Source organism: Gopherus evgoodei, chromosome 5 (assembly GCF_007399415.2).
Source record: "Gopherus evgoodei ecotype Sinaloan lineage chromosome 5, rGopEvg1_v1.p, whole genome shotgun sequence".
Lineage (NCBI taxonomy): Eukaryota > Metazoa > Chordata > Testudines > Testudinidae > Gopherus > Gopherus evgoodei.
In genome coordinates this window covers 136,949,276-136,965,988 of record NC_044326.1, presented here as the reverse complement: position 1 = coordinate 136,965,988, position 16,713 = coordinate 136,949,276, and the positions used below count along the sequence as shown (strand labels likewise).

Here is a 16,713-nt window from a genome sequence, read left to right as displayed (position 1 = left end):
CAGATTTGTCACCTAAAAAGAATGGGGTTCAGGTGTGGGACTCTCCCACACATCCTCTGCAGTGAAGACAGCTGCAAAGAATTTATTTAGGTTCTCTGCAATGGCCTTATCTTCCTTGAGTGCTTCTTTTACATCCTGACCGTCCAGTGGCCCCACTGCTTGTTTGACAGGCTTGCAGTTGTTGACCTACTCAAAATATTGCTTTCAGGTTTTGTATTTTTTGCTAGCTGCTCTTCAGATTCTTTTTTGATCTGCCTAATTATACTTTTACACTTGACTTGTACTCCTTTCTACTTTCTTCCTCCTGCAGATATATGTCTAGTTATGCAAATTGGCTAATTACAAGCAGAAGTGCCTATTTGTACATGTAAAAATGCATTTAGGCACAAAAGAAATATGAGATTCTGAGCAAGCAAACATACATGGGATAATATTGACGGTCCAAATTTAGGAGGCTGCTTTAAAAACTCAGCCCTTGGAACAAAACTCAGCCCTTTGCCCAGTGCCCAACTCCACAGAAATAGAAAGACCATCAAGAAGCATGACCAGTTTTGTGGGTCTGCTCCATAGTGGAGTGGCAGGTTGGAAGCCCCCGTGCAAGAGATCTATGTTGTGGACCTATGTTACGCAGGGATTCTGTCCTTACCTCTATGGAGGTGGATTCTGGGGGATGAGGCCAGTAGATCTGCAGCTATGCCAACCTCTCCCAACAAACATGTGTGTGTGCAAGAGAAAAGCAGATGCCAAGGGGGAGGGGGGAAGAGAGTAAACAGCTGCTCCACAGCCTAGGGAAGGACTCACACCCCTTTAGAGCACTCCTACATCCAATCCACTTACTCTGGATATGCACAGGGTCCAGGATTTGCCCCTGTATTTAATCTTAAGTATTTAGTCTTAAGAGCAGTGTGAAGAAATACCCCTCATACCACATCTGTGGAGCAGAATGAAGAACTACATGTGGCCTACATGAGATTTAGCCTGCATATACAGAAGAATGTGATCCAGGGATCTCTTGGTGACAACTGGCAGAGGGCACGGGGAGTGCATAGGGTTTTACAGGGATCCCCTGGGTCAGATGTATGAATTATAGTTCATCAAAGGGGGCAGGTGAGATCTCTATCTAGAACCAGTAGTCCACTGGTCATCACCATTACTGTGAAATGTATATATGGCTAATATTGAAGGACATATGTGTCTATTTGGTAGTCAATCCATTTGTATTGGATTTATATTTTTAAAATGGTTTATATTTTGCTTTTTAGTTTGGTACTAGTTGTTTTTTTTTATGAGTTTATCCATGTAAAATTACATTTTAAGGTCTTGAAACCAAGACAGGACGTGAGGAGATGACATACCCCCTGCCTCCAAGGAACATTGCTGATGTAACAGATGCCAATCTCTCTGTCTCGTCATATGGATATGATGTAGTGTGTGCCTCACAATGCAATATGTGCAGAAGCAGTGCCAGGGTTTTTGCCACCCTAGGCAGCAGTGCTCCTCCTCTGAGCATTCGGCGGCGGGGGGTCCTTCCGCTCCGCATCTTCAGAGCACTTCAGTGGTGGGTCCTTAACTTGCTCCAGGACTCCCCGCCAAATTTCAGCCGAAGACCCAGAGCAGGACTCCTCGCTTCCGAATTTCCGCCAAGGGTGGCAAAATGCCGCCCCGCAAATCCTGCCGCCCTAGGCGACCGCCTAGGGTAGCCTAGTGGAAGCGCCGGCCCTGAATTTGTGGTATTTGCATACTGAGCCAAGGGTTAAACAAGAAAGCACAAAATCTATAAGAGAAGGATATACAAAGAAAAAATAACCAGCAGGGAGGTGCCTTGTCCATGAAAAAGAACAATGGATTGATCTGATCTATCTAGGGATGCAAACAGACTGGGATCATTCACCGAAGAGCAAAGCAGACAACGGGTTTCTCTCATGAATGAAGCGGTCTAAGCCAGCCTGTCTGTAAAGCACTGCAAGGACTTTGGGTGAGCATTGCTCTACCCGACATGAGAGTATCTTGTTAATTAAGTCTAGGCTCTAGACCAGGGGTCGGCAACCTTTCAGAAGTGCTGTGCTGAGTCTTCATTCATTCACTCTAATTTAAGGTTTCGCGTGCCAGTCATACATTTTAACATTTTTAAAAGGTCTCTTTCTATAAGTCTATAATCTATAACTAAACTATTGTTGTATGTAAAGTAAATAAGGTTTTTAAAATGTTTAAGAAGCTTCATTTAAAATTAAATTAAAATATAGAACTCCCCGGACTGGTGGGCAGGACCCAGGCAGCGTGAGTGCCACTGAAAATCAGCTCACGTGTTGCCTTTGGCACGTGTGCCATAGGTTGCCTACGCCTGCTCTAGAGTTTATTTGTTCCCAATATTTCCATTTGCCTTTACCAAGAGTTTCCCTCTACTTTGTTATACAGGTTTTCACTCTAAACATATCTCAGTGCTGGGTGTTAAGTGGAGGTGCTCCTGGCGTGCTGGATATATTACTTCCTTGGAAGCACCCAATCTGTGAACACTGGGAGAGACCAATGGAACAAGGTCCGGATGATCCAGGGGGACTTTGGAGAGGTCAGGGGTTGGGGTGTGCTTATTGCTGTATACATCTAAGGTAACACCGGTATTAATCCTGTGGGGCTATATGTGGGCAAGCACCAATGGACAAGTCTCTTTTTTCTCGGGTGTGATCAAAATTCTCCTTACTGGTCTAAATTCCTTTTTCACATGAATGACCAATTAAGTCTCTCAAGCCTGTGCGCCTGGTGGTGATTGATGGTGGGCGGGGGGGCCACATTGGCCTGACCTGAGATCTGTCCATTGGTATTACCACTGTCTAAACTCCCTGCCGCTAGCTTTGTCAGGGGAAGCTACTGCTGTCACAATACAAGTGCAAGCCCTAGCAGCTGTGACACGTCATTTGTCTGGGCAGCAGAGTATGCCTGGAAGACCGACTGCTGTGCTTTGGTGGAAGTGTGTAAAACAATCAAGCCCAGTTAAGCAAACCAGTTTTGACATATTAAATTATGCTTGAACTGTGAGGGCACAAAAGAATGTAAAAACTCTTCTAAAAAGTCTTCTAAAAAGTCTTACAGAAATAAATTAATAAAGGCCAGCAGAGAAATGGCACGGATGCTCAGATAAAAATAAAATAGAATGGGCTGTGTAGGAAAAGTAAAATTCTAACAATTTTCATAGAATTCAAGGAGACGTCTATTGTCCAAAAATTGCCTTGTGCTGCATTAAAAACACATTTATCAGACTTTCCTATACCTTTGTACAACCATGAGACCTGGAATGTACATCAGGGTACACTGGAAATTAATCTGATTTCACTTTTGTCATGGTCACTGATGAGTATCCTGGTAACTTTTTCACAAGCTTGCTGCTCAGAATGGTTGCGTTTATTTGCTATCTATCCAGTGCGGACAGCATGCTCTGCGACATGCAAACATATGCAGAGATACAGTATTACAGTGTTCATGGACCTCACAATTAATAATCACAGTTCCACCCATCCTTCAGTTGCATGCATCATCTTGAATTCCCCCCACCCTATCCCACCAGATGGATTTCTTGTAGTAATTAATGTGGGGGATTGATTCTGATTTCCACTAATGTAACAAAGGCTTCTGCCCATGCTCTAGACTCCTTGGCATCCCTTTAACAAACACAGATCATTGATTTGGCACAGCGCTCCTGTTATCTGGAAGTCCATAGTCATGCCTCTAATGAGATCTGGGCAATCGGCTATCTGCAAAGCCATTCAGAGCTAGGAAGCTGCGACCCGCAGAGTATTTTCACCAAATGCCAAATTGTCACATCCCCCTCTCTGTCCTAGGGAGCAGCTTTTCCATTCACTCTGCAGTAATTAAAACACTTCCCTTCCAGACAGCTTTGGAACATGATGACAGCGATCTCCAGTATTGATTGTGACCAGGGTGGCAGACAGCAAGTGTGAAAAACTGGGACAGGGGTAATAGGAGCCTATATAAGAAAAAGACCCCAAAATCGGAACTGTCCCTATAAAATCGGGACATCTGGTCACCCTACTTGCAAATGGATAACAGACCATTCCAACCCCATGTAATACATCAAATATATCATTAGAGGAATTAGCATCATAGCAAAGGGACCCTAGGACCACATGGCAGGGATGCCCTTCACTCAGTGAACAGTAACCGTGACTCACAAGTACAATAAGCACATCATTGTCTTCCTATGGACACCCATTTCATGCAGTCTGTATGAGTCACCTGTGCACAGATATAACCTATATAGTAGAAAGCAAGGGAGGTAGTGGAATCTCCTTCCTTAGAGGTTTTTAAGGTCAGGCTTGACAAAGCCCTGTCTGGGATGATTTAGTTGGGGATTGATCCTGCTTTGAGCAGGGGTTTGGACTAGGTGACCTCCTAACGTCCCTTCCAACCCTGACACTCTATTATTCTATGATTCATTTAGGATCTATATTTGCATATATACACTAACCACCCGACTCTCTGTCACCCTCAGGCCTCTTTCTATCGCTCCGGCAGTGCAGATACCTTTATACTTCCAGAGTGCTATAAACGGGCTTTCGTGTAAATGAGACTCAGTCTCGGAATATGCACATCTAGAGTAAGATTTTCAAAAATAGGAGCCTGATTTCAGGCATGTAAATGGCTCGATTTTCAGAAGTGCCGAGCTCCCAGCTGCTCCCATTGACGTCAGGGGGAGCTACTGGGTGTTTGGCACATCTGGAAGATCACGTTTAGACCTAAGGATATGTCTACACAGCTGATGTTACAGTACTTCCGTGAGGGGAGTAGCTGGGTGCACTGTCTTCTCTGTCGCTTTACAGACCTGCAACTTACATCACTTGGGAGAGGGGAGGGGGGGTTCACACCTCTGAGCCAGGAAAGTTTCAGCGCTGTAAGAGGCAGCGTAGACAAGCCCTATGTAAAGATTTAAGAACTCAGCTTTAGGCTCCTATTTTTAGAAAATCTTCTGTTTCAGTCACACTTTGCTTGACTATACCCTTAAGCACGTATCATGCAGTTTAAAAAAAAAAACCCTATTAAATACTGGAACAGTCAAATTTTCAAAAGCTAGAAAATTCTCCAATATGGTTAACTGCAGTCCAAGTCTCAGCACTGAAGAGATTTTACTTTCTTAGGCTCTTATGAAAATGTCCCCTATTGCAGTCACACGTGGTACACAGAGTATAGGTGACTTGATTTATGTTAACTAGTGAGTTTTTTTAACAGTCTGTATTAACTGTTTCTCAAGTTACATTGAATTGTCACTAATCTAAAATGCCAACATGCTACTAAACAACTCAAAGATCATTCTCAACCAAGGCCCACAGTTAGCACCTATTCAACATACATCTATCTCATCTTTGCTTTGACTTTACCATCCTTTATTTTCTCCCATATCACCCTGGTCTAGAAATCTGCCTGCTAACAGCTCTGATATATGACCTGTAATTCTATTGTGCCTGCTTCTCTATTTATACAATTATTTGGTCTAATAAAATATGTTACTTCACCTACCTTGTCCCTCCATTGTCTTCTCATCTGTACTTCACCGTACTTTCTTCTTGCTGGATGTGGCCTCCTCACAGCCTAACCCCTTTCTGCCCGAATAAATGTCTATAGAGGCAGGCTCGGGGGGGGGAGGGATTGAAAAGGGAAGTAGCTCGTGGATCGGGTCAGTTGTGTCAGTTTCCTTTTTTAGGTTCATTTTAGGTATATGTTTTGTGTTTGCATAGCACCTCAGCCATGAGGTCCTGTCCCAGGACTGGGGCTCAGAGGTGTTGCTGCAATACAAGTGTAGGGGACCCCGGAAAATATTGTTACGGTTTAGCTAGGGCCTGCGCTTTCTCAAGGAGAGGTTATTAGTGGACAGAAGTTGCTAGCAGCTGCTGCTTCTAACTGGTTAGAACTGCCCTGTGTGGGAAGCCCCAGTGTTTTGGGGAGCTGCAGAAAATCCCTGCCCCGAGGCCAGGGGAGGAGGCCATTGCTGTTGGAAAGTCCCCTATTGCATATGTAGAGGTTGCTTTGCATGATATTAGCATGATACTATAATTGCTATGGGCTGGAGCTTGTGTGTTGGACTTCGCACCTGACCGAGCTGTTCGGACGTTGGACTCCCCAAGCCAGTGGCAGCAACGCGTGGAGTCCCCGTTGCGGGTGTGTCACTTAACCTTCATTAAAGCCAATTAACTCACCTGTGTGTGTGGGCCTCGTCCTTGCAGAGCATCCAGGCACGTAACAACAAGTAAAAAAATACTAATAAATAAGGGGAATGGGATTTCTTGTGTTGAATTTTAACATTTGAAATGGTTGGCATGTCTTGAGATAGGATGTTTAGAATTTGTGGCAACTATTTTTGTTAATTACAGGGAGCCAAAGAAATGTGGTTTCGGCCCAAGTTTATAAGAGAATTGTGTTTACATTTTCCAGTGCCCAAGTTAGTAAAGATGTTTCTAAAAACTTACACAGAAAATGTAATTGTCCTCTGAAGAGCTATTGTGATAAAGTCAGAGACCAAATTCAGTTGTCAACATGTGAAATAAGTGTCGCTGTCAATGAAACCTTGGCTCTGAGCTGTCTATCATTGCTCCATGTTTATGCAGGGATAACTTCTCTGATGATCAAAAAGGCCAAAACTCTAGTGAAGTCACTGGAATTATGTCTGTTTACATCAGAGGACAATTTGCCCCATTATATACTGAGAGTGTCTATATTACAAGTTCATCCTATAAAACAGTGTCACTTGTTTAAGGCAGTATTTGTGCAATGAAACAAAATAAAATGCGAGCTGCAAAATTCTACACTTAAGGCAAAATCCCGCCTCCAATGAAGTCGAGGGTGTCACGGGCGATGGAACTGCTCCCTATGAATCCAGTCAGGACTCTGGTGAAGTCTCCTCTCTGTGAGCAGACTGTCTTCAGTCTGCTCACACAGCTTCATCTTCCTGGGTCTGACCTTGGAGCATTCAGCATCCTCTGCCCCTCCATGCGCTTCCCACAGCAAGTCCACCCAGTCAGAGTCCTGGGGAAACCAGAGGGTACTGCACCCCAACTTCGCAGTCAGTCGTGACTCTCAGCCAGCCAGTAAAACAGAGGTTTATTAGATGACAGGAACATGATCTAAAACAGTTTGTAGGTACAGAGACAGGACCCCTCAGCCAGGTCCATTTTGGGGGGCAGTGAGCCAGACATCCATGTCTGCATTCACTCCACGTCCCCAGCCAGCCTCAAACTGAAAACCTCTCCAGCCTCTCCTCCTCTGGGCTTTGTCCTTTTCCTGGGCCAGGAGGTCACCTGATCTCTTTGTTCTCCAACCCTTCCAGCTGGCATCTTTGTAGAGGAGGGGCCCAGGTCATTAGTTGCCAGGAGACAGAGTATCAGCCATTTTCTGTCCAGCTAGCATCACATCTGCCCTCTAGGGCTCTGCCACAATAACACCCCCTTCTCTCACCACCTAGATACTTAAGAACTGCATAGGGGAAACTGAGGCACCCACACAGTATTCAGAAAAAACATTATGACTATTCCCACTTCGTCACAGATGACAAAACTCCGATTGACATCAACAGAGCCAGAATTCCAGCACCAATGTGGGCCCAATGCACGTTTAAATGGCCAAGATATAAAGCCCTGCAAAGAGGAAGTTTTATAGTTGAAAAGTCAACACATCATTAACTACTGCTAAACGCTATTATAATAAGATGCACAAAACCGATAACCTTCTTCATGAGGAACACAACATACAATAGTACCCCTGATTTTAATACCTGATGTAAAGTTTGTAGAGTCAGATTGTTTTTGAAAACTGTAACTGAGAAAGCAGCTGAAAAGTCAAGGAAGACCACAGCCATATGAACTGGGAAGCACCATGACTGACAAGTATTGTCTTCCACATCGCCTCTCCCTATGCCATAATACTCTCTAAAGAATTTTGCTTTGCTACAAGGAGGCCTTCATTCAAGTCTTCTCAAAGATCTGTATTCAAGTAAAACTAAGCAGTTTTTCTGGGAACAAACATATACACATAACCTGGAATCTGCCCCAATTTGAGGATTGTAAATTGTCTTTTGATTTATAAGTAAATATGACATTGGCACTTCAAACTTGCCAAGCAAATTTTGATCCTTCATTTCACCTATTGTAATCTTATTGTTTACTCTATAATCCAAGGGATAACAACAAAGGTGGGGGCAGGGGGCTAATTGTCCTACCGGGAGGTGGTTGCATAGTAAATCAGATTGCATGGAACAATAAGGTTAAGTCAGACAAAATAATGGTTCCAAATCTCCTCTACTAGGGTGTGCTGCTACAGAATGAGAAAGAGATCTTCAAAGTCATTAGGAGTCATTACCATACTAACTTCATTTGTGGTATAGTGTGTATACTCCAATCACGTTTCCTATAACTAAGCCCTATTCATGTGCAGAATAAAACAAAGAATAAAGCAATATTTAATCAATCCTGCTGTGATGTGAGTTTGGTTTCAGGAAAACACTCAACTGCTTTTACCGAATATATCAACCCCAGAATGCACACAACTCTACAGAACAAACCATTCCCACTTCAGCGATAACCGCCACTTTGCTAAAAAGCGACAGTCATGTCATTTTCTTCATGTTTAAAAAAACTAAAACACACAACACAGCTAAAAGCTCAGCTACTTTGATGTTGGTTGGTCGTGTGCCTAATTAAAATCAACTAGGCTCTTCAGCTCATAATTATATGAATGCCTAATATGCTGCACTCCCAGCCAATTTTGTTTTAATCACAAAAATGCTCCAGTAGTATGAATGATAAGCACAGAACTCCCTGTAGTCTTGGCACTATATTTCTGAATTCAGTATTTTCCATGTACTGTGTATTTCCATCACTGTTTTTCCTTGCTATGCAATCACCTCCCAGTAGAACAATTAAAACAGGTTGTTTTTTTTTAATGCACTGGACTTTGCTTGCTATCCATTATACCTCTAGGGGGAAATTTTGCTTGCCTTTCTCACGTGAGTTGTCCCAAATGGGAATACTCCCATATTCTTCTGTGTTTTTAGCTTTGACAATGATCAACCGTTTGAACTTTAAAGCCAGAATGTAGCAGCTCTTATATGTGTGGTGCAAGAGAGAGGACAGGGAAAATGCTTTTCCCTTAGAATATCAGTGTTGGAAGAGACCTCAGAAGGTCATCTAGTCCAACCCTCTGCTCGAAGCAAGACCAATCCCCAGACAGATTTGTGCCCTAGATTCCTAAGTGGCCCCCTCAAGGATTGAACTCACAATCCTGGGTTTACCAGGCCAATGCCCAAACCACTGAGCTATCCCTCTCTTCCCCTTCTGTACCCACTCCTGCACTGGAGGTGGTGAGACCTCCTGCACATTGCAGGCCACAGAACCTCACCCACCCGCTCCTGTAATAGACCTCTAACCTCTGCCTGAGTGCCCGAGGTCCTCAAAACATGATTAAAAGACTTCAAGTTACAAAGAAGCCACCATTTACACTAGTTTAAACCAGCAGGCGACTCTGCCCCCATGCTGCAGAGGAAGGCAAAAACACCCAGGGTCTCTGCCAATCTGATCTGGGGCAAAATTTCCACTGATTTTAATGGGGCCCGGATTTTACCCAGAATATCCTGTTTCCACTCACTGAGCTCAACATGGGTGACCTACACCCAAAGACAACCTAGCTGTAGAAGGTCATGCTCATTAGCAGTCCAGCTTCAGTCCTAATGGGAAGTGCGCACACTGAATACATATGCCTCTACATGCGTGCTATCTGCCTCAGCCCTCCCCAGGCACTGAGCCCTCTGATACCACTGCAGCCATGCCACTTTGCACCAATTCCCTTCCAACACACCTGCAAAGGCCACAGTCTGGCTAAATCTCTTTCCACTACTCGATAAGCAAGCAAGGCACGGAGAAGTCATTTCAAACAGCTCCTCAACTGCAGCACTGTCTGCTGAAGATTAGTAACTTTGCTTTGCCTCTGAGTAAAGCAGCAACACAATCACCTGGGAGTTGATTCAGCAGGTAAACTTTTGAACTATGGGAACTTGGATACCTTTGTCAATGACTTTTAATTAAATCCAAAGCAGAAATTTGTCAACATAGATTTTCTTTTTTTTTTTTGCTGAGAACTTTGTTTCTGACTAAGAATCCACTTCTTTCTTGGCAATAACTAGCAGGAATTTCAACAGAAATAATGAACAGTAAGCAAAGAAAAAAGTTTGGATGAAAAATACTGCTTCAGCAAGTTGACTTAGAAATAGTGAAATAATAATTAGGTTAGATCATATTTCAAGAAAATAAAGCTGTTTAAACATTCCTAGTTGTAAAAAAAAATAAACTACAAAATATTTCTTCAGTTGGCAATTCTTTTCAAAAGCACACACATTGTCCCCCAGTCATTTCCAAAGAAGTTCTTCCCTTGTAAAGACTGGCATTAAAATAAGATTTGGCTTAAATTTTCTTCCATTATTTTGCAAGATCCTGTATAATTACAGTGCGTTCCTGTTTCAAGTTGGCTAAAATTGGCTTCCTACTTTTACCACTGCCTCATGCCACTTACAGCTGGAAACTGGAAAAAAGGTCATTCGTTGTATTCCTCTGAATTCATTACTGTTCCTTGGTGTAGTTTGTTTCTAATTCATTTCACTTCTTTAATTCTCATATATTTGTGACTCTACTCTGAAAACTGATTGTAAGAAAATGGCATTGCAGGGCATGTGTTCACTGCATTCCAATCATTTCCATTTTGGTTACTCAGAGTTTACTGGTAAAAAAATGTCTTTTCTACCTAGCAGCCTTGCAAATTTAACCTGGGATCTGAAAGTCAAGTTGGGTTTTCTCCCCATCATGTGTACCAGAAAAAAAGGTTCTGTAGCCCAGATTAAAGCCTAGATTTTCAAAGGTATTTAAGTGCTCAACCCCCAGTGGTATATCACCTAAATACCTTTGAGGATTTGGGACCATGTCCTCAATTACAGTTGCGTAACCCCATTGTTGCCAGTAGGATAACACAGGTTTAACTGGAAGGCTGCATAACTGGAACTTGGTAGACAATTCTACTGACAGCACACAAGGAAGACAGGAAAGAAGCTTCCTCCCTTTTAGCTGTGTCGGTTCTGCAGTGTTTAAAGCAGTAAAAAGAAGCAAAACCATATTGCTTGTTACTAAAATGGAACGATAAAGCTGAATACATGCAGGGAACAGATCTGCTGAACCAGAAGGTGCCCTTTTTATATAATCACTTTTCAAGGAATATTAGCTCCTTATGTAACTCCCCTATAGGGAGCCCAGATGCGTGCAGTAAATATATCCAAAATTACAGTCACAGTAAAAAATACAGATATTCAGATGCAGGAAGTAGATAAGAAAAAACAAGATTAGAAAGTGTAATTTGGGCCAAATCCTAAGATTGTGTAAATCATCAAAGCTCCATTGATTTCAGTGGAGCTACCATCAATTTATACCAGCTTAGTATCTGGCCCTTTGCCAACTGAAATGCACTCCCTGATGAGGCCTGCACAAGAGTGGCTAAATATCACCAACCAAAACTGAAACTTGGTACGACAGACAAGTGAATATTGTCAGAGATGCTTTTAAGAACCCATTGAACCAAGGATAACATAACCGAGCCAAAAAGAACAGGATACTGTGCCCAATCAATGCTGTGGAAAGCAGTGTACCTACATGGGGAGTGCTACCTTTCATTTTTATTATTAGCATGTGCAGCAATTTATTCATGTGAATAATAATGAGCCTTGTGCACAGGGCTTTTCACTAGCATTTTCCCACATGGTGACAATTTATCACAGGTTATCTCATGACAGCTGATGATAAAGTGGCTGAGTTGCAGAAAGAGGTATGAAATACAAGAAGTTTTGTTTGTTAGATAAATACCATTTGACTGCCCATGTTAATTGAAATAATAACTGAATTATATAATGAGATTAAGCCATGTCAGATGTGTCACCTGAATGTCCCAAGTGATACAAATTGCTCGGTTGCTGCTGCCGGTTCCTCCTTCATAAAGCACCCTGATGACAAGATGATGAATTGAAGATATCATTGCCAATTCATGATTTTTAGACAGAAGGGATTTCAATCGTTCCCTCATGTTTGTGAGGGTGAGTGACATTTGCATCATCGTTAACACAAGAATGGAGTCTGCTATGGGCCAGACAAGATGTTATGACTCAGTGAACATTATCTTTGGAGGGGAAATGCCAATAAACAAATTCAGGTTCTTCTGTGGTGGAAACACACCAGTTTATTGTCCCAGTGCAGAGTATAGCTGAAAAATAATCTGTATTATGTAGCTCAAGCCTAAATTAAAGCTCAGGCCCAGATCCTATGAGATATTTAGGCACCAAACTCCCTTTGGGTTCAATAGGAGTTGAGCACCTACATACCTGTGAGGATCTGGGCCCCAGGATCCCAAATGCCTCTGACTTGCAAGGGAATTAAGAACTTAGCACTACACCCAAGAGTTGACAGCTTAGACTGGGAATGGTTGGGTCATTACACTAATTGAATCTATTTCCCTATGTTAAGTTCTCCTCACACCTTCTATCGGTCATCTTAATTATCACTTCAAAAGTTTTTTTTTCTCCTGCTGATGATAGCTCATCTTAATTGATTAGACTCTTCCTCTTGATATGCATACTTCCACCTTTTCATGTTCTCTGTATGTATAAATATCTCCTGTCTCTGTGTTCCATTCTGTGCATCCGAAGAAGTGAGCTGTAGCTCATGAAAGCTCATGCTGAAATAAATTTGTTAGTCTCTAAGGTGCCACAAGTACTCCTGGTCTTTTGGCATAGAAGTGTTCATTCTGGCATAGCTATTCTCCTACAGGAAGGGGCACCATCATACTAATACTGTTCTACTTCACCCACATGAGAGGTTACCCTGGTCTACTGCCTCTCTGTGGCCCTGGCCAGCTTTCCAAGGCAAGTGACGAGTTTTCGGTTTATTTAAAGTCCGTGGCTGTTAGTCTGGATAATCTTCATGGCTGCTGCTGAGGAGAGCAGCCCGGAAAGAGCCAATAAAGCAAAGCAGAACAGAGCAGCAGCTCTGGCAGCCAATGGAGCAGTGAGTGCAGGAGGGGAGGGGAATCGGCGGCTCAGTAACCAGCAGAAGTGCCCAACTGCTCTGGGTTACCATCACGTGGTGCCCAATCAGTGCTTGCTATCTTGGGGCCATGTATGTTCAGCAGGCCGGCAGGTTCTTGCCAGTATGTCGGCTACATTCCCTTGCCTGCAGAAATCAAGATTTCCTCCATTTTGGCTGGTGCTGCTTGGTTCCTCCTGTGCCAAATGCTTCCAAGCAGTTGTCCAGAAGGGAGAAAACAAACCTTTAAACATTTTATCATTCAAAAATGCCAACGTTCAAAATATAGAAACATTTTATCATCCAAAAATGCCAAAGTTTTATATATATATATATATATTATAATGAGCCAGATTCTGATCCCCTCATTCACACTTAATAGCACATTACGCCACAAGTACCACCACTGGGCAGATTCTCAATGCTCTGGAAGTGGAAAGAGCCTTTAACGAGGAGTAAATTACAGCCTCTTTCCACGGCTCTGGTGAATGAGAACCAGGTCCATTGACTTCAGTGAGACTATCTATGGCATATGGTACTGTGCAGCATGAAGGAGCGTACCCGAACATAGCCCAAGATGTGTGTCATGCAAAACCAGAGCACTGGTTTCCCTTGCAAATTCTTACCTTGACAGGTGCTGTTCTTCTCTTCGTACCCTGCCTTACACATGCATTTTCCAATGGGCACCAGCCATTCCCCTTCGGCACTGCAGTGCATCTTTGGAGGCTCATCGGTCACAGAGTGGTTCACACACGAGCCAGACACTTCCAGCAGCTGGGAGGAATCTGCCCCAGTGATGGTGTCGGGAAAGAGGGCCAGGTTACGGATAACGGAAGGGCACTTTTTGTAATACACTCGCACGGACACCAGGGCGATGCAGGCACCTACATCCTGGAAAGCCAAGTAAAATCCCTTTTTGGTCAGAGGCCCAACATCTCTGACCTCAGTGTTCAGCTTCATGACTCGGTCTCCAAGGTCAAGCTCTGTGAAGCTCTCATCCGCGGCAATGGTGTCGATCTTGATGTACTGGTTTTCTTTGATGTTCCTCCCGTCTTCGTCATCCGATTCAAAGTAATACACATTGAAAGTCTCTTTGCAAGTCCCGAGTCCTCCTGGAAGACTGTTACAGTCCCTCAGAGTGAACTTGAGTTCAATAAAGATGCGGGAGGCTCCTTCATTGGAGATCCAGCTAGTCAGAAGCCAGTTGTTCTGATTCTGTTCCATTACTTTGCACACTTGATATGTGTGTATTGGAGCATAATTTTCATCCACCTCACCAATTTCTTCCCACTGTGCAAAAAGAGAGAGGATTACTTAAAAAAAACAAACAAAAAAAATGCAAGCAAGCCACAAATCTCTAAAAATCTTAACTTTCTTGCAAGAGAGCTGTACGGCTGGAAGAAATGAGAATGTTAAAATGACGGAGATTTCAATACCCGAGGCCTGACCCAATGCCCCATGAAGCCAGAGGAAAGATTCCTACAGAACATAAAGGCCACTGAGGGCATGGCTATACTTGCAGATGTAGAGTGTTTTGAATTAAACCAACCTTCATAGAGCGCACTAGGGAAAGCACTGCAGTCTGTCCACACTGACAGCTACAAGCGCACTGGTGTGGCCACATTTGCAGCACTTACAGTGGCCAGAGAAAGCAGTGCATGGTGGTAGCTATCCCAGCATGCAAGTGGCTGCAGTGTGCTTTTCAAATGGGGGTGGGATGGGGTGGAGTGTGACAGGGAGTGTGTTGCGTGTATGTAGGGGGAGAGAGAGTAGGTTTGGGGGAGCTGAGAGCATGTCAGCATGCTGTCTTGTAAATTCAGACAGCAGCAGATCCCCCATCACCCCCCACCTCTCTGTCTCTTACACACAGCATTCCACAGTCATGGTTTGCTTTGATATCCACATTCCTGCAGCAATTCCAAAACAATAACAAGAGTGGCCACTTGATTTCAGGGGATTATAGGACCAGGGCCGTCCTTAGGATTTATGGTGCCCTAGGTGAGATTATTAAACTGGTGCCCCCGTGCCTGTCTTGCTCTTAGCAAGACAAACATAAGCTTACAGTACTGGAAAACTTGCCACATGCATGTTATTAAAACCAGTTTAACTTAATTAAGCACACTGTAATGCTGATGGACTAGCACTAAAGAAGTAACACTATAGAAAAAATTCTGATTTGACAGAATGATGCAAATAATATCATTTTTTTTAATTTGTCAACATTTTATTGGAAATTTCTTTGAAGAGGTATTGAAACAAGGATTCGTTTTTAATTAAAAGCAATCTTTCTGGCTTTTTTGGCTGCAAAATCAGTAATAATATCATCATATGACAAAGACAAAGTGATGTCTTGTTCGATTGCAAGAATAGCAAGACCAGTCAAGTGTTCCTGATTCATTGTAGAGCTGTAGTTTTGAAAAACTCCGTTCTCCTGATGCTACTGTTACAGGAATTGTTAGTAGAATACGAGTGGCAATGTACACATTAGGATATATGTCAACAAGTTTGCTGGTATGAATAAACTGTACAATGTCCATTATCAATTTTGCATGTGGCAACAACTCAACTTTTCGTACAGTTTCAAGTCCATTTAAATCAAAATGATCACCATGCTTCAGGAAGCTCTTTAGGTCAGGGGTCCCCAACACGGTGCCCCCAGGGGCCTCTCAGTGCACCCACGTACTGGCCAGAGGACGAGCATCTGCCGAAATGCCGCCAAAATTCGGCATCATTTCGGCAGATGCTTGTCCGCCACCATGGTCCTTCATCTGGCGCCCGCCAGACAAAAAAGGTTGGGGACCATTGCTCTAGGCTCTTGCACTTTGTCATTAGTTGCTCTTGTTTTCCTATTTCGTTGAATTTAGTCCTGTCAGCCCGCTGCCAGCTGAGTGAATGGAACCCCAGGCCAATCGCGGGTTGAGTGGCTCAGCCGGGGTCTCAGCTACTGGCCTGCTCAGCCGCTGCCAGCCAGGGGTTCCTTGGGGGTCCCCAGGCCAGCAGTGGGTGCTGAGTGGGGCCAGCGGCCGGGACTCTGGGTGCCAATGAGGCAGCAGCCGGAACCCCAGAGCAGTGGCGGGCTGAGCTGCTCAGCTTGCCACTGAGTGCCAACAAAAATCAGCTCGCGTGCCACCTTTGGCACGTGTGCCACCGGTTGCCGACCCCTGCTCTATACATTAGTAAAGAGATGAACATATTACAGTTGTGAGAGGGCTCTATTTAGCAGTAACAGGGCTATAGAAAAGTCAGTCAACATTTTTTGTTTCTCTGATGAAAACTGGCCCACTCCCTTCCCCATACCAAACTTGTCACAAATAATTGTCAACAACTTAATTTTCTGTTTTGGGCTAAGATATTGATTTTTTATTAAAAAAAAACATTGAAATTGAATTCAGGATTGTTAGCAAGCATTTTTGGCAAACAAAGTTGTTAAATGACACTTTAAATGGCAACACAGTACTGCTTTCGTGCTTGGCTCACCCCCCAGCCTGCTGGTCCAACAGCTGCAATAGAGGAGGAGATAGGTGGAAAACTGCAGGACCCCAAAATCCACCTCTTGGGGTGCGGAGTGGCAACAGCAGCAGCAAACCCTCAGGTCTGATCACAC

At 43.5% G+C, this 16,713-nt stretch overlaps 1 protein-coding gene across 11 annotated transcripts in view; it reads right to left on the bottom strand.

The window, feature by feature from the left end:
* EPHA5 (EPH receptor A5) overlaps positions 1–16,713 on the bottom strand; it is a 422,435-nt gene that overhangs the window by 335,001 nt on the left and 70,721 nt on the right. For all 11 annotated transcript variants that reach the window (XM_030565412.1, XM_030565416.1, XM_030565409.1 and 8 more), the window contains exon 3: positions 13,736–14,399. In XM_030565412.1, the coding sequence (XP_030421272.1) occupies positions 13,736–14,399 (664 nt within the window). The remainder of the gene's footprint in view (positions 1–13,735; positions 14,400–16,713) is intronic.